This window comes from Carcharhinus amblyrhynchos, chromosome 2, assembly GCF_965287045.1.
Source record: "Carcharhinus amblyrhynchos chromosome 2, sCarAmb.v2.hapA, whole genome shotgun sequence".
NCBI lineage: Eukaryota > Metazoa > Chordata > Chondrichthyes > Carcharhiniformes > Carcharhinidae > Carcharhinus > Carcharhinus amblyrhynchos.
Genome location: NC_137325.1, coordinates 141,439,535 through 141,458,533, shown reverse-complemented (window position 1 = coordinate 141,458,533; position 18,999 = coordinate 141,439,535). Strand labels below are relative to the sequence as shown.

General features: G+C 45.2%; 1 protein-coding gene across 2 annotated transcripts in view; it reads right to left on the bottom strand.

The window, feature by feature from the left end:
• Positions 1-18,764, bottom strand: part of sec22c (SEC22 homolog C, vesicle trafficking protein) — a 35,768-nt gene extending 17,004 nt beyond the window's left edge. For both annotated transcript variants that reach the window (XM_080213539.1, XM_080213548.1), the window contains exons 1-4: positions 18,436-18,764; positions 13,542-13,753; positions 8,989-9,152; positions 3,242-3,421 (exon numbers count right to left, since the gene is read on the bottom strand). In XM_080213539.1, coding sequence (XP_080069665.1) covers positions 3,242-3,421; positions 8,989-9,152; positions 13,542-13,723 — 526 coding nt within the window. In that variant the 5' untranslated portion in view covers positions 13,724-13,753; positions 18,436-18,764. The remainder of the gene's footprint in view (positions 1-3,241; positions 3,422-8,988; positions 9,153-13,541; positions 13,754-18,435) is intronic.
• Between the last annotated feature and the right edge of the window lie 235 nt (positions 18,765-18,999).

The following is an 18,999-nucleotide window of genomic DNA, read 5'->3' as shown; positions in this document are numbered from 1 at the left end:
AGAAAGGGAGAAGAGACTTCCCTGGGAATTATAGACCGGTGAGTCTTACTTCTGTGGTGGGTAAGGTTTTGGAAAGGATTATTAGAGACAGGATTTATAGTTATTTGGAGAGTAATGAATTAATTAGAGACAGTCAGCATGGTTTTGTGGCGGGTAGGTCGTGCCTTACTAACCTTATCGAGTTCTTTGAGAAAGTGACCAAAGAGGTGGATAGGGGTAAGGCAGTTGACGTGGTGTATATGGATTTTAGTAAGGCGTTTGTTAAGGTTCACCATGGTAGGCTTCTGCAGAAGATGCAGATGTATGGGATTGGGGGTGATCTAGGTAATTGGATCAGGAATTGGCTAGCAGATAGGAGACAGAGGGTGGTGGTTGATGGTAAATATTCGTCATGGAGTTCGGTTATGAGTGGTGTGCCTCAGGGATCTGTTTTGGGGCCACTGCTGTTTGTAATTTTTATTAATGGTCTGGATGAGGGTATAGTTGGGTGGATTAGTAAGTTTGCTGATGACACCAAAGTTGGAGGTGTGGTAGATTGTGAGGAAGGGTGTCATAGTTTGCAGGGTGACTTAGAAAGGTTGCAGAGCTGGGCCGCGAGGTGGCGGATGGAGTTTAATGTGGAGAAGTGTGAGGTAATTAATTTCGGTAGGAATAACAGATGTGTTGAGTATAGGGCTAACGGGAGGACTTTGAATAGTGTGGAGGAGCAGAGGGATCTAGGTGTATGTATACATAGATCCCTGAAAGTTGGGAATCAAGTAGATAAGGTTGTTAAGAAGGCATACGGTGTCTTGGCGTTTATTGGTAGGGGGATTGAATTTAGGAGTCGCAGCGTCATGATGCAACTGTACACAACTCTGGTGCGGCCGCACTTGGAGTATTGTGTGCAGTTCTGGTCCCCACATTACAGGAAGGATGTAGAGGCTTTGGAGAGGGTGCAGAGGAGGTTTACCAGGATGTTGCCTGGTATGGAGGGGAGATCCTATGAGGAGAGACTGAGAGATTTGGGGTTGTTTTCGCTGGAAAGAAGGCGGCTAAGAGGGGACCTTATTGAAACATATAAGATGATTAGAGGTTTAGACAGGGTAGACAGTGATAGCCTTTTTCCTAGGATGGAGAAAGCTAGCACGAGGGGGCATGACTTTAAATTAAGGGGGGGTAGTTATAGGACTGATGTCAGGGGTAGGTTCTTTACCCAGAGGGTGGTGAGGGACTGGAATGCCCTGCCAGCTGCAGCTGTAAATGCGCCTAGTTTGGGGGCGTTTAAGAGATCTGTGGATAGGTTTATGGACGAAATGGGATTGGTTTAGATTAGTGGGTTAGTGTTTTTTTTTTAAAAAGCTGGTCGGCGCAACATCGTGGGCCGAAGGGCCTGTTCTGCGCTGTAATGTTCTATGTTCTATGTTCTATGTAATGTTCTATGTTCCTTGCTCCGTGATCCTGACAACTTTATTTTTTCTAATGCCTGATTCAAGATGGTGGGTGGCATAAGACTATTTTATTGAGTAGAGACACCTGCCCTTGACAGGGATGTGAAATCCCCATAAAAAGACACTGGGATCTGTAAGAACAGAATCATGTCCGAAGTCTAAGCCACTGTTACAACCCACCAATTAAATAAAGGAGTCAGTCTCCTTCAGTGCGAGGTGGAGACGCCAGCGTTGGACTGGGCTGGGCACACTAAGAAGTCTCACAACACCAGGTTAAATTCCAACATTTGGAATCACAAGCTTTTGGAGCACTGCTCCTTCATCAGATGAGCCTGATGAAGGAGCAGCATTCCAAAGGCTCGGGATTCCAAATAAACCTGTCGGACTTTAACCTGGCGTCCTTTAGGTGTGAGTAGGTTAGGTGGATTAGTGGGGTAAATATGTGGGGTTACGGGTATAGAGTCTGGATAAGATGTTATGTCGGAGAGTCAGTGCAGACTTGATGGGCCGAATTACCTCCTTCTGCGCTGTCGGGATCCTATGATACATTTAAAGTAAGAAGCAGGAGGTTAAGGAGGTTTATGACGAAACATTTTTTTCACCCTAAGAGAGTCTGAACATCACTGCCTGAAAGGGTGATGGAGGCAGAGACCCATAGAACATTTAAGTGGTATTTAGACATGCACATACCAGGCATACAATGCTATGGGCTATGTGCTGGAAAATGGGATTAGAATAGTTAGGTGCTCTGTCTTTGACCGGCGCAGGGTCTTTTTCTGAGCTGTATGGCTATGGCTCTCAGTGTAGGGCAGCAGATGGGGCCATGGACTGGCCTGAAGGTGGATCCAATAACTGTACGGTGAATTTGTTGGCAAAGCGCTATATGGAGGCAATACTCTCCCCAGAACCTTATGGAAAATACTCAACATCCACCTCACAGTGAAGATGCGAAAAGCCAAGGATCATACTCTCAGTAATTCTCTCGTCACACTGCAAAGCCATGTGGAAACCCCACCACCCTACATTACCAAACTGCTAACAGCAGATATGTCTGGCACCAGCCATTGGTGTATAATCATGGCAAGGTCATTCTTTAGTCTACCTTTCACAGTGTTACACTGCAACCTTCTCTTCCTATACTTGAAAACAATAAAATAACCCAAATAGATACTACAAGCAATTCTGTTTAAAAAGGGATGCACAAAATCCTAAATACACACAATAATAGGGTGGCACAGTGGTTAGCACTGCTGCCTCACAGTGCCAGGGTCCCGGGCTCCATTCCTGGCTTGGGTCACTGTCTGTGATGAGTTTGCACATTCTCCCCATATCTGAGTGGGTTTCCTCCAGTTGCTTAGGTTTCCGCCCACAGTCCAGAAAGACATGCTGGTCAGATGCATCGGCCATGTTAAATTCTCCCTCAGTGTACCCGAACAGGCACTGGATGTGGCGACTAGGGAATTTTCACAGTAACTTCATTGCAGTATTAATGTAAGCCTATTTTGTGACACTAATAAATAAAATAAATGTCTTGTAATTACTCATGGGTCTAAAAGGTTTCATGTTCTAAACTTTTTTAATTTAAACTAAATTAATACTAAATTATTTTTGAACTGGTGTTTTAAATATTATTTCTCCCCTAATTAACACAGACATCAATTCCGAAGTCAGCATCAGAGCAGTCTGCTAATATTACTGACAAATCTTCGCTGATCTGACCTGGATAATATAAGTTCTGGGTGTGTTGAGAGCAGAGCGTTATATTTGTCAGCGACATCATGCATTCTTCAGGTAGTGTGATCTGGGCTTACCAGAGTTTGATTGCAAATGTAGGTGCCCATTTGGTGTCCCATTGGGAACCACGATATCATCCACATTCACTTGGCGGGGTGGTGTCAACTTCAGCTCTCTCTGAATATTGGTCACGCTGATTTTTAGCGAAGGACGGTTTGAATAGTTATAGTGCCATTTTATCTTCTGTATCACACTGTCTGCAATTAAATAGAAAATGGTTATTTTAAACCTACGGAACAAAATTACGAGGAAGAAGAACGAAAGACTAAGAAAAGTACTTTTAATGGGAGCTACTTCCCCACAACAGTATTTGAAATGAACAATGAAACTGTAGTCCTGTCTAACTGAGGATTTACTGCAGCCCCCGTTACTCCGCTTATATTAGAGGTTTCCCAATGGAGGCAACTCCGGATTATGTTCCAGGCTCCTGTGACTGCAGATGGCTATGCAAAGGGGAGGCAGTAGGGTAGTGGTTTTGTCACTGCACTAGTAAATCAGAGAGCCAGGGTAATGCTCTGGGACCCATAGCAGATGGTGAAATTGAAATGGAATTCGTATTAAGCTGATCATTCTCTATACCCTAGCTATGACTGCAACACTACATTCTGCACTCTCTCCTTTTCTCCTCTACATATGGCATGTTTTGTCTGTGTAGTGCACAAGAAACAATACTTTTCACTGTATATTAATACATGTGACAGTAATAAATCAAAATCAAATCTATTTGAATTAAATCGAAACCTGGATATAAAGTTTACTGGAATCATAGAATTCCTAGTGTAAAAAGAAGCCATTCAGCCCATCCAGCCTCCCAAGCCCTATCTCCTAAACCCATATATTTACCCTTCTAATCCCTCTGACACTAAAGGCAATTTAGCATGGCCAATCAACCTAAACCACACATCCTTTGAGTGTGGGAGGAAACTGGGGCACACGGAGGAAACCCATGCAGACACGGGGAAAATGTGCAAACTCCACGCAGTCACCCAAGGCTGGAATGGAACTCGGGTCCCTGGTGCTGTGAGGCAGTAATGCTAACTACCGTGCCACCCCACTGATAACCACGAAACCATTGTTGATTGTCGCAAAAACCCATCTAGTTCATTAATGTCGTTCAGGGAAGAAGACCTTCTGTCCTTAACTGGTCTGGCCTACAAGTGAGCCACAGCAACGTGGCTGACTCACTTCAGGGTCCACGAATAAAAACTCAGGGAAGCCACCTACAATATGTGGACGCCATCAGTGACATAACTCAGCTCACGACCAAAAAGCTGACAGACAAGAAAAAAAAAATCAAGAAATAAAAGATCTCTCACCTCACAAGAACTCTTACTTATATTTCCTTTTCAAAAACAAGTGTGAGCAGGTCACAGCAAGTACTCCCAGCTGCTCATGCATTTTAACTAAGGATAGCTGCAAAGGTGATCACAAAGAAATGTACTAAAAGAACACTGTGAAACTGAATGAAACCAAAGGAAAATGATTAAAATTATGGATATGTTGAAAAGTTTTTTTAAGTTTAGAAGATTTAAGTTTAAAATTTATTTATTATTGTCACAGGTAGGCTTACACTAACACTGATGTGGAATTGCCAGTGTTAGACTGGGGTGGGCGCAGTAAGTAGTCTCACAACACCAGGTTAAGGTCCAACAGGTTTATTTGGTAGCACGAGTTTTCGGAGTACCACTCCATCGGCAAGTGCACTCACCTGATGAAGGGCCAGTGCTCTGAAAGTGCTGTGCCATCTCTGATAAAATAAGATTTAACAACGATTCCCTTCCCAGCTATCTAAAATTCGGAAGGTCACAATCATTGGTATTCCCACCTTCTAAGGATTTAATCTGCAGTTGAAAGGGGAGTGGAGGCTGATTCAATAGCAACTTCCATGCAGAATTAAATAGATATTTGAAACAGAAATTGCAGGGCTATGAGGGCAGAGCAGGAGATTGGGACTGCTGCATAGCTATTCCAAAGAGTCAGCACATCCACTATAGCTGTAAAATTCCCTGATTTTTAATTGCAGTGGGAACTTCCCCGAGCCATAGCTCACTGTATAAAAGAAACAAAGTTCTTTTGGGATGAGGGATGAGGAGATAGGCAAGGAACTGCTCTTAGTCTGACCTGAAAAGTAACGTGTGACAATAGAAGTTAAGAGACAGTTACAGAATTACTGAATACTACAGTGCAGAATAGGGCCTTTAGCCCATCGTGTCTGCACCGACACATGAAAGGCCCTAACCTGCCCACCTAATCCCATCTGCCAGCGCTTGTCCCATAGCCTGAATGTTACGATGTGCCAAGTACTCATCCAGATACTTTTTAAAGGACGTGAGGCATCCCGCCTCCACCATCTCCCAGGCAGCACATATTTGGACCATCACCACCCTCTGAGTAAAAAGGTTTTTCCTCAAATTCTCCTTAAGCCTCCCAACCCTCACTTTTAACTTATGTCCCCTCATAACTGACCCTTCAACTAAGCTGTCTTAGTTGAACAGCTGCTTCCTATCCACCCTGTCCTCATAATCTTGCACCTCCCTCAGTCTTCTCTGCTCCAGCAAAAACAACCCAAGCCTATCCAACCCCTCTTTGTAACTTAAATATTCCATCCCAGGCAGCATCCTGGTGAATCTCCTCTGCAACCCTCCAGTGCGATCCAGTTACAGTAAATTTAGTTGTTGTTTTTCAAGAACTCTCTCAACTTACATTCTGTTGGAAGGTGCGATAGGAAACCCACTGCTGCCCTTTCCGCGTGTGTGTGTGTGTGTGTGTGTGTGTGTGTTGGGGGGGGGGGGCAACTGTGCTCCTGTCAGAGGTTTTGGGCACGCACAGTGAAGTGAAGAGTCATTTGGTGGTGCAGAAAGTGAGTATTGCTGGAAAAAAGGCTTCAACATGTCCCTTATTTTCAACAATGTCATAAACCTAGAGAAATACGAGTCCACCACACCAATATATTGCCTCACCTATTTGTTTTTAAATTTCATTCTTGGGATGTGTGTGATGCTATCAAAGACCAGGTCTTACGACCCCAAGTAGGTGTTTGACTTTCCATCTTCTTCAACTGCTCCAGTGTGCGTAATGGTTTGATACAAAACAAGTGTCTTGCTCAGCCACATCATGAAGCAGTTAAGTTCCAGCATAGAAGTGAAATCACATATAAACCAGATTGGACAACAGACTTCCCTCCATAAAAGGGCGGTGGCCTAGAGGTATATTCACACTTCTATCACTCAGCTGATGTTCTGGGGACCCGGGTTCAAATCCCACCATGCAACAGTGGAATCTAAATTCAATAATAAACAAATCTGGAATTAAGAGTCTATTGATGACCATGAAACCACTATCAATTATCAGAAAAATCCACCTGGTTCACTAATGCCCTTTAGGGGGAAGGAAATCTGCTGTCCTTACCTGGTCTGGCCTACCTGTAACTCTAGTGGCACAGCAATGCAGTTGACTCTTAACTGCCCTTAGGCATCTAGGGTGCGCAATAAATATTGGCCAACAAGCGACGCCCATGTCTTACACATGAATAAAAAGAATTTGTAAACCAGCTTGATGTTTACAAAAATCCAGCGGTTTCATGGTCACGATAGTGGATGCCTTGGTGATTATTTTCCAAACCTCGCTGGATTCCGGGGAAGTGCCGGAAGATTGGAAAACGGCTAATGTTACGCCGTTGTTTAAGTAGGGTGGCAGGCAAAAGGCAGGGAATTATGGGCCGGTTAGTTTAACGTCTGTTGTAGGTAAAATGTTAGAATCCGTGATCAAGGAGAAAATAGCAAGGCATCTTGAGGAGAATTGTTTGATAGAGCAGACGCAGCACGGTTTCGTTAAGGGGAAGTCGTGTCTGACGAATTTATTGGAGTTCTATGAGGATGTGTCTAGGGCGGTGGATAGAGGAGAGCCGGTGGATGTGGTCTTTCTTGATTTTCAGAAGGCGTTTGATAAGGTGCCGCACAAGAGGTTATTACAGAAGGTCAGGGGGCATGGAGTTGGGGGTAGGGTGTTAGCATGGATAGAGGATTGGTTGTCAAATAGGAGGCAGAGAGTGGGGGTCAATGGGTGCTATTTGGATTGGCAGTTCGTGACTAGTGGAGTGCCCCAGGGGTCGGTGCTGGGGCCTCAGCTATTTACCATTTATATAGATGATCTGGAGGAGGGAACCGAGTGTATGGTGTCGAAATTTGCTGATGACACCAAGATTGGTGGAATGGCAAATTGTGCGGAGGGTGTGGAAAGTCTGCAGAAGGATCTAGATAGGCTGGGCGAATGGGCCAGGAACTGGCAAATGGAATTTAATGTTGGCAAGTGTGAAGATGTCCACTTTGGTAGGAATAATGGTAGGAAGGACTATTACTTACGTGGCGAAAAACTGCAGCAGGCGACGGTGCAGAGGGACCTCAGGGTCCTTGTGCATGAGTCGCAAAAACCCAGCCTGCAGGTGCAGCAGGTGGTCAGGAAGGCAAATGGGATGTTGGCCTTCATAGCGAGGGGGATTGAATATAAAAGTAGGGAGGTCTTGCTGCAACTGTACAGGGCACTGGTGAGGCCGCAGCTGGAGTACTGTGTGCAGTTTTGGTCGCCGCACTTACGCAAGGATATTTTGGCCTTGGAGGGAGTGCACAGGAGGTTTACTAGGCTGATACTGGAGTTGAGGAGGTTGAACTATGAGGAGAGGCTGAATAAATTAGGCTTGTACTCGTTAGAGTTTAGAAGAATGAGGGGAGATCTCATTGAGACATATAAGATGATGAATGGGATGGATAGGATAGAGGTGGAGAGGCTCTTCCCGCTCAGAAAGGACAGTAGGACTAGAGGGCACAGCCTCAAGATAAAGGGGGGGCAGTTTAGAACAGATTTGAGGAGGAACTTCTTCGCTCAAAGGGTGGTGAATCTCTGGAATTCTCTGCCCGTTGAAGTGGTGGAAGCTGCCTCGCTAAATATATTTAAGACGCGGGTTGATAAGTTTTTGATAGGCAAGGGGATTAAGGGTTATGGGGAGAGGGCGGGAATGTGGAACTGAGACACGACAGATCAGCCATGATCTTATTGAATGGCAGGGCAGGCTCGAAGGGCTAGATGGCCTACTCCTGCTCCTATTTCTTATGTTCTTATGTCACTTGAACTGAAGACTAATTTGCATGTACATTGACAACAGGCTCCCAGCAAGATCACTTTCAAACTGCAGCCATCGGTGATACCAACATTTTTAAAAAGTAGCTGAAATCCGCTACTGCCTGCCTTAGTGAATTCCAACATAGACTTTCAACCACAAAGAAACAACAGAAGTAAGTGCAACAGAAAGTCAAGCTACCAAACATTTTAGAAATCAATGGTGTGGACTGCGATCCAATGTTGAACAAATTAACAGGGATGTGGAGGTGCCGGCACTGGATTGGGGTGGGTACAGTAAGAAGTCTCACAACACAAATCACAAACCGGTGATTATCCCTCTCTCCACATACACCGTTCATACCTGTAAAGATTTGATTATCTGTAAAGACACTTTCCAAACATTCTTCACATTGCAACCCCTAATTATCCTGCAAAAGTGACTTTGCCTATATATGTCCTGTTTGTGAACTAACCTCCACTCATCCGATGAAGGGGCGGTGCTCTGAAAGCTCATGATTCCAAATAAACCTTTGGACTTTAACCTGGTGTTGTGAGACTTCTAACTGTAAATTAACAGAGGGGAAAGGGATGGAAGGCTGAGAGCTGGAAATGGCAACCGGTTAGGGGGGAAAAAAGGCAGAAGACTAACCAAATTCAAGGAAAGCATAGGGCCTCGAAACCACGTGAATTTTTGCGACCTCGAAGGTAGAAACAAACTCCATTCCAAGTTCTTCTAAGAAACAGAATGCCATGGTTGTGGGGTAGTAGCTACAGCAGATGGTCATGTAGGCAATACCCTGCGAAGAGGTAAAACTGGGGAAAGATGAAGATCATTAAAAATACTGCAACGGAAGAGTAAATTTATATCTTAGATAATGCACAACTTAAAATATAATCCTTTGTAAGCTGGGTAGCTCCAGCGTTCAGTTAAATACTGAAATTGTCAGCTGAGCCTTCTGCTAGATTTCTATGATGAAAACTGAACATTAGTGTCACAAGTAGGCTTACGTTAACACTGAAATGAAAATCCCCTAGTCGCCTGTTCGCGTACACTGAAGGAGAATTTAGCATGGCTAATGCACCCTACCAGCAAGTCTTCAGGACTGTGGGAGAAAACCGGAGCACCCGAAGGAAACCCACACAGACAGGGGAGAACATGCAAACTCCACATAGACAGTGACCCAAGCCGGGAATCGAACCCGGGTCCTTGGCACTGTGAGGCAGCAGTGCTAATCACTGTGCTACCGTGTCACCCCAAATCTCGCACCGTAAAAGAGACACCAGGTAATATGCCATATCAGCCACAAAGTAAGTTTAGATGTCTGTTTTAACTGGTCAGCAGAAAGGATCCAGTTCAATTAGAAAAAACTGGATCCGGAACTGTTGGTCTCACTTAATCCAGTGGGTTTTACTTTGGGGAGAGGCTGCTAGCCTGAACATGTCAGCTGAGATCTTGCAGCACTCATAAGCTGTGAAAATAGCTCAGCTTTTGTTCGACATTCCCCTCCTATCCATTGAATCTCAATTTTTTTAATGCTACATTCTGCTTTAAGAATCGATAGCCAGAATAAAAATGTAAAAGCTCATTATATCACAGAGGCCCATCTCTAGTCAAAACCTGGACATTCTGTAGCTAGGGCACCAATACACAACTGCAGTTTCATAAGGCCCCACCACCAACACCCTCAATGATACATCGGAGGAAAAAATGCTCAGAACTCCAAAACCTATTCACAAAAAAGGTGATCAAAGCATAAGACAAGCAAGGTCAGAGGCATAGAGATTGCAATCAGATCCCAAATCTACCATTTTATAAAGAAATAAAGGTAGAGGGCGGCACAGTGGCACATAGAGCAGCACTAGTGCCTCACAGACCCAGGCACAATCACTGTCTGTGTGGAGTCTGCACATTCTCCCCGTGTCTGTGTGGGTTTCCTCTTGGTGCTCCGGTTTCCTTCCACTCGCCAAAGATTTGTGGGTTCGGTGGATTAGCCATGCTAAACTGACCCTTATTGTCATGGGGACTAGTTGGGGTAAATACATGGGTTATGCGGATAGGGCCTGGGTGGGATTGCGGTTGGTGCAGACTCGATGGGCAGAATGGCCTCCTTCTGCACTGTAGGGACTATAAAGATTGCAGTGTTTCACAAAACCAAAATCATTTCTCAAGCTTAGAATGCTGGAGTACTGTTAATTGAATTATGTCTGATGTCTAATTACAGTATGCGATCTGACTATTGTATGCAAATTATGGAACAGCGTTCAAATATTTCCTGGGGGTGATGCTTTAACATGTTCATAAAGCGGAAAGACTTGAGCATAACTTAAGGCATAACTCCGCTTCCCACAGCTGAAGGCACTGTGAAACAATCACATTATTTTATTCTGCAGCTTACAGCAATTAGACTATGTATCACACGCTGGCACACTGAGTCAAACACAGGGAGTGGAGATGAATAGTAATGCAAACACACAAAATGGAGTGATGATAATTCCTCGCTTGCACTGTGCTTTCAGCTGACCCTTTAAGGATGGGAATAGGGGGATATGGTCCCCGGAAGGGTAGGGGGTTTTAGTTCAGTCGGGCAGCATGTCAGTGCAAGCTTGAACGGCCAAAGGGCCTGTTCTTGTGATGTAACTTTCTTTGTTCTGACTAACCTCTAAGCTGTGGAACTACTTCATTAAACATCTCTGCTTTTCAACCTCTTTCTCTGATCCTTTAAATCTCTTTGCCCAAACCTTTGACCATTTAATGTTCCCTTATATGACACTACCAAACAAGTTTCTAAAACATATTCATTCATGGGATATGGGCGTCGCTGGCTAGGTCAGGATTTAATGCCCACCCCCAATTGCCCAGTCCAGGTGTGTTCGGTCCTGTACACCCACAGTGCTGTCAGGGAGGGAGTTCCAGGATATTGCCCCAGCAGCAGTGAAGGAAGAGCAACATACTTCCAATTCGCTAACTTGGAGGGGCAATTGCAGGAGGTGGTGCGCTCATGTGTCTGCTGCCCTCATTCTTTTCATAGAACCCCAAAAGCGCAGGAGGAGACCATTCAGTCCATCGAGTCTGCGGCGACCACAATCCCTCCCAGCCCCTATCCCCATTGCCCCACATATTTACGCTGCTAGTCTGCAAACCTGACACTAAGTGACAATTTAGAATGGTCAACCAACCTAACCCGTGTATCTTTGGATTTTTGGGTAGAGATCCAAGATTTGGAAGGTGCTGTCGACAGAGCATCTTTATAAATGCACACTATTCTTCCTGGCTCTTTACACTATACAATCAGAATACTGCTGTCAACTGGCTCCTGAATTTGGAGGGGACAGAATTTAAGCAATTAATTTTCCTGTTCTTTCACATGCTTCACAATTCATTCTCAGTTGCTTGCTCTCAATCACCGCCCACACAAGCCATAGGAGCGCAATTATCCACCTTCTGTAACTGTTCCCTCAAGGCAGCGGCACTGATCTTTAAACCACTGACGCTCAGTGCTACTGACCAAAGAGAAGGGTCAGTTCACATCCTCCTCCGCGCCTTCCCTAATCGGAGTCGGATTCAACAGGGAGTGGGTGAGTGCAGCCTGTTACACCGCTAGGACGGAAAGAGTCATGAGCTCAGAAAACCGGGAGGGGGAAGGAAAATAGGGAGAATGAATCCAGGGAATTCCCCAACACTCAGCCAGCAGAAAGCATCTGTACTGTCTTGTCTGGGGGGTTGGGGCTCACAGGTGAAGCCCACAAGTCCTCTTGCTGCCAGCCCTGGTAGAGACAGCTGATTTTAAATTCCTGCTGCTCCTTTCCTATTGGGTGAACCTCTGCTTGCCCAATAGGGGAGCTCATAATGTAAAGTTTATTTATCAGTCACAAGTAGGCTTACATTAACACTGCAATGAAGTTACTGTGAAAATCCCACACTCTGGCCCTGTGCGGGTACACTGAGGGAGAATTTAGCATGGCCAATGCACCTAACCAGTACGTTTTTCAGACTGACAGGGGAAACCGGAGCACCCGGAGGAAACCCACGCAGACACAGGGAGAACGTGCAAACGCCACACAGTGACCCAAGCTGGGAATCGACACCGGTTCCCTGGCACTGTGAGGCAGCAGTATTAATCACTATGCCACCGTGCCCCAAGGCCCACAGGGAGATTTACTGACGATCCCCTGTGGGCATCATAATGCTTACCAAGTCTGACCTACATGGTTCCAGATCCACATCAATATGGTTGACTCTTAAATGCCCTTGAGATAGTTCAGCAAGCTACTAAGTTCATGTGAATGGCCTACTCCTGTTCCTATGTTCCTCACCCTGCTCGATAAGTGACCTGATAGCTTGGCACATAGCAGCATGCAGTGCAGCGCCCATCACTGTTATAAAGGCAAAATACTCCAGATACTGGAAATCTGAAACGAACAAAAAATTCAAGAAACGCTCCAAGGATCTTGAGCAGGAAGCAGAGAAAACATTTTGGACACGAGGACTGGGACTTTCCAGCCGCGCTCACCCCAAAACCAGAAAATCCCACCTGAGGTGAATGGTCCATGTCTTACTGCTACGACTCCTGTGGCAGGCAGGAAAATTCTGCCCAAGGTCACACAGCCCTGAAACAATAACCCTGTTTATCACTCCACAGTTGCTGCCTGGCCCGCTGACTTGAACTATAGAATCCCTACAGTGCAGAAGGAGGCCATTCGGGCCATCATAACAATCCCACCCAGGCCTTATCCCCGTAACCTTACATATTTACCCCGCTGATCCCTCTAACCTACGCATCCTGGGACACCAAGGAGTAAATTAGAATAGCCAATGCACCTACCCCGCACATCTTTGTACTGTGGGAGGAAACCCATGCAGACACGAGGAGAATATGCAAACTCCACACAGACAGTGACCCAAGTTGGGAATCAAACACAGGTTCCTGGAGGTGTGAGGCAGCTGTGCTAACCACTGTGCCACCCCAGACTTAGTTCCAGTGTTTTCTGTTTACAAGCTGGCATCACTGAACTCAGCTGCATCGTGGAGGAACGATCGGAATGGGATATCGGCGCTCGAGTTTAAGATTGTATCTCAACCGTTCCGATTCACGACACTTTAGACTCTAAAAGAATCTGGAAGCACTGGTTCCAGGCAATCAGTTAACTACAGCAAGCCACGTATAGTGGTCACATTACTGATGTGTGCAATGATATACTCACTGTATGTGAAGCTGATTGCTCTTCACGGTACCACGGCCAGGAAACTGCCCAAGCATTTTAGACACAATCTTCAGCTGTTTTTTGCACTCTTGCAGCTCCCTGCTGTACTCAAAGTCTGAAGAAGCAGAGAGCGGAAGCCCATCCGTCACCCGGACCACATAGGCAAACAGGATCATCGACATGGTCTTCCTTAGTAGTCATGAAGGCTACCGCTGAAATGACAAACATAACACTTACCAGTAGGCATCCCTTCCACAGACTCAGTGCACTAACCATAAAGTTCCAGGATTCCTGCTAAGATTAGTCAAGTCGCTTCAATTAACCTAGTGTCTTATCCTAGGAATACAGATGTTCCTGACATTCACGGAATTCCTACAGTGCAGAAGGAGGTCATTCAACCCACCGAGATCTTACAGAAACACATAAGATTATGAAGGGAATAGATAAAATAGAAGCAGGGAAGTTGTTTCCACTGGTGGGTGAAACTAGAACTAGGGGGCATGACCTCAAAATAAGGGGCAGCAGATTTAGGACTGAGTTGAGGAGGAACTTCTTCACACAAAGGGTTGTGAATCTGTGGAATTCCCTGCCCAGTGAAGCAGTTGAGGCTACTTCATTGAATGTTTTTAAGGCAAGGACAGATAAATTTTTGAACAGTAAAGGAATTAAGGGTTATGGTGAGCGGGTGGGTAAGTGGAGCTGAGTCCACAAAAAGATCAGCCATGATCTTACTGAATGGTACAGCAGGCTCAAGGGGCCAGATGGCCTCCTCCTGCTCCCTGGCTCTGGGCAGAATGGTCTCCTTCTATGCAGGTGCTTGTGGTGAAGATACTCCAAGAGTTTAGAAGAGTGAGGAGGTGACTTGATTGAATGTAGAAGATTCTAAATGGTCTCCACAAAGGTGTATGTGGAAAGGATACTTCCTCTTGTGGGCGAGTCCGGAACTAGGGGGCAGTTGGACAGAGATGAAGAGAACTTTTTTTTCTCTCCGATGGTTGTGCATCAATGGAACTCCTTCTCAGATGGCAGTGGAGATAGGGGTCACTGAATATTTTTAAGGTGGAAGTAGATCAATTCTTGTTAGGCAAGGGAATCAAAGAATGGGGAATGTGGAACTCAACACAAACAGACCAGCCAACATCTTACTGAATGGCAGACCAGACTCAAGGGACCAAATGGCTTACTTCTGGTCCTATTATGTATGTTCCCATGTCCAATAGTACTAGAAGGTAGGGAGTTTCACAACAATGAAGGAACATCAGTAACTGTTTGAGTGGGACTCATTGGATAGTTCTTGGATCCACCCAGTTGCAATGGATAGAATGACTTCCTTATGCAGTTTAACAGTGATACTAACTCAGATGGTGTGCTACTAACTCAAATGGTGTGCTACTAGAGAAGGGACCTTGGAGATGATGGTGTTCTGCACTAGGCAAGGGGAAATCAGCAAGGGCCCCACTCCAAGTGATTAACTAGTGGCCCTCTACTATAAAGTGAAGGGTGGGGTTGTTATGTGATGGATGGCATTCTGCAGTATGATTCTCCAAAGTCTGTACAGTCACGATCTATATCATACATAAAAAAAAGGTTCATGGGTGAGGTATGTTGCTGCGCACCACGCCCCTGGAACAACAGTATGCCTGCACAAGCCTACACAGTCATAGAATCCCAACAGTCGGAGGCCATTTGGAGGCCAGGATAGCGCAGATATTGAGGTGCAAGGTCAGCCATGGGCTAGTTGAATGGCGAACAGGTTCGAGGGGACAAAAGACCTACTGCTGCTCCTAGGATGCTGTATTCCATTCTTATATTCCTAAAGAACGCCAAGTGACAAACGGAGGCAGCATGACATCAGTCTGCTGTGGCACCATCTTTATTTATCTTTGTTGCCATACAGTGCAAAGCACATAGGCACATAATCAAAAATCAGAACAGCGGCAACAACATCAGACAATATACAAGCAGACATCAGACGATGGTTCAAACAAGTCTTCGAAAAGTCACTATATTTCAGCATCGATATAACTAGTGGACACCACAGGGGTTAATTCTTGGCCCACAGGGTTTTCAAATTTGCTGATGATGCTAAGTTAGGTGAAGGGTATGTTGTGATGAGCAGATTGTGAGACTAATAAATAAATTTTAAACTACTAGTAACAGCCTGAAAAGTGACTTGTTTGTTCCTACTCTTGGTTTTTTTGTCCATTCACCAATCCTCAATATATCGCCTTCAACTCCATGGGCATCTATGCTGTGCAACAACCTTTTGCATGGCACTGTTACTTTTGAAAATTCAAATATATTAGATACAGTTGTCCACCTTTACATACCCTGCAAAATCCAACACTTCTTCTCAACAACAAATTAAAAGAACAACCACAGCAAAGGGCAAGGGAACTCTCTGTACAAAAGAAAGTGCCCCCGAATTCTCAGTTCATCAAATCCCCCAAGAGAAATACGTGTCAAGTTTTTCCTCAATCACAAGAAAATGCCAGAATATTGAGTAGATTTGGTACAGTACCTCTCATGACCAAAGTGAAGTACTTGACAGCCAATCAAATAGATTGGAGATGCAGCCATTGTTTTAATGTAGGAAACCAAAAATCAGTTGGTGCACAGCAAGCTCCCAGAAACAGCAATGAAATAAATGAACTGGGACACTGATTAGTGACTGAGGAGTAAATATTGTCCAGTGGGAACTGTTAGGCTCTTCCTCAAAATAGTTTAATGGTACATCAGTGGGAGCAAACAAGGTCTTTGTTTAAGAGTACATCCAAAAGATAATGCAGCACTCCCTCATTACTCACCAAAAGTGTCAGCCTAGATACTGTGCTCAAGTCTAGAAAGTGATTCGACTGAGGTGGGAGGGGTGAGGGTGGATGGGTGAGAGCTACCACTGAGCAACAGCTGACAGTTACTTTCATAAGACATAAGAAGCATCATATTACTCACAGATCATTGACAACTTGCTATTAATATGTGAACATGAAGAACACTCTCCTGTAAGTACGCTTCACCCCTGAAGCTCTACTCCTTTGAACAGAACAGCAGCTTTTAAGGGGAACTGCTCTACTTTTAACATTTTAAAGATCTTCCACCCAACTCATCCACAATATATGAAACCATTGAAAATTATTTTGTCACAATTATATCGCTCACATCCAGAGTCAATATTATGTCAACCGCACGATGTGCCACTCAGACAATAAGGCGACTACATGCTGCAATGAGTACCAGTGCTGAAATTTCTGGAAGGAGATTTCAAGTACAAAATCTCAACTAACACTTCAGGGGAGCACAACACAATCAGAGGTGCTGTTTTCAGATGAGATGTTATAGAATCATAGAAATTTATCACAAGAGTGGCATGGTAGCACAGTGGTTAGCACTGCTGCCTCACAGCACCAGGTTCAATTCCCAGCTTGGGTCACTGTGTGTGGAGTTTGCATGTTCTCCTCATGTCCACGTGGGTTTCCTCCAGGGACTCCGGTTTCCCCCCAACATTCCAAAAATGTGCAAGTTAGGTAAATTAGCCATGCTAAATTACCCAGTGTACCCAGTGTGCCGGAGCGTGGCGACTAGGGGATTTTTGCAGCAACTTCATTGCAGTGTTAATGTAAGCCTACTTGTGATTAATGAACTTTAACTTCATGGTAAAAAAGTACTTGAGTTTCTATAGCACAGTTCACAATCTCATATCACCCCAAAACACTTTGCAGCAAATGAGGAATTTTTGAAGTTAAGTTGTTGTTGTAACTTAGGAAACACAGTAGCCAATTTTCGCTTGGCAAGCTCCCACCAGCAGCAACATGATAATGGCCAGACAATCAATTTTCTGATGTTGATTGAGGGATAGATATTGATCAGGACACCAGGGATAACTCCCCTGCCTTTCTTCAAAATAGCAGTGTGGCATCTATTACAGCTATCTGATGACTGACGAGGTTTAAAGTCTCATCTGAAAGACGTGTGTTCTGCAGCCCTCTCTCAGCACTAAGTGAGGAATGTCAACCTAGATTTTTGTGCTCAGATCGCAGAGAGGGAGTTGAACTTTGAGCCTTTCCCAGCCAGAGCTGAGAGTACAACTACAGCTGACACACAGAAACATGCATGTCATCTCAGACGGGGAGGAACAAAATTCCCTTTGTACTATTCAGAGAAAAATGTGCGGTGGGAAGGAATATGCACGAATGTAATGGCCAACGTTTATCGCTCAGCTGATACTATTAAAGCAGATTATCTGATTATTAGCAGAAGACTGCTGGCAGTGCAAGAGGTGCCTTCACATTTCCTGCAACAGCGATTACATTTCCAAATTGCTTCAAAGGCAGTCTGGTGGCACAGTGATTAGCACTGCTGCCTCAAAGCACCAGGGACCCGGTTTCAATTCCAGCCTTGGGTGACTGTCTGCAGAGTTCGCACATTCTCCCCGTGTCTGCATGGGTTTCCTCCAAGTGCTCCTGTTTCCTCCCACAGTCCAAAAATGTGCAGATTAGGTTGACTATCCCTTAGTGTCAATGGGGATTAGCAGGGTAAATACATGGGGTACCCACCCAGGCCCTATCCCCATTACCCCATGTATTTACCTTGCTAATCCCCCTGAAAACGCAGAGATAAGTTAACATGACCAGTGGCCTCCTTCTGCACTGTAGACATTCTATGAAGCTCACTGGGACATCCTGAGATTGTACTGGGGGGTTTATTAATGCAAGTTAGCTTGCACTGGTCACTTTAGGGTCTTTCCTTCCAACACCAACACCCCCCCCTCCTTTTCCCTAACCCCACCTCAACTCACACATAAACACAAGCACATACTAATCTGAGCAACTGCAGAACACTCGGACATATCACACTGACCACTGAAATAAACAGTGATTTGGTTACATTATCTCACCTTTTCCTTCTCATTGATGGCCCACTGGGGTTGCGCATGCGCAGTTCGGGGTGCGAATATCGCGCATGCGCCGCTGCCCACAAAGCATGCCGGTGCTTGTAGTTCTGGCGATCGACTTCAGGCTCTCGGCCTGCGGCGGGGGTAAGAGGGGACGCAAAACACCGCTGGAACCAAATCAAACCGGGCTCGCTGAACTTTACGAAGATTTTTTTATTTTTGTTTGAGAAAAATATCCTTCAACGGGGCACCCGACCCGTCCGCGTAAGCTGTTCCGCCTCCCTAAATAAATGGCGATCGGACCGAAACAAATATGGCGACCTTCCCCTTGGTCAACAACTCGCCCGAGGTAGAGGACACGTGACTCTGCCCGCCACCTCTCGCGAGATCTAACCAGCCCCGCTCCCTGCCCGTGACGTAGCTTCACCCTGGAAACTGAGCATGCGCTCTGACGGTGGCGGGAAATTCAATATTAGGAAGGAGCTGGCTGGCTGGATGAATGGGTCAGGCGGTAATGGTATTATAATCACTGTGTCCGCGCACAGTGAGCAATGTTGGCACCTCTCA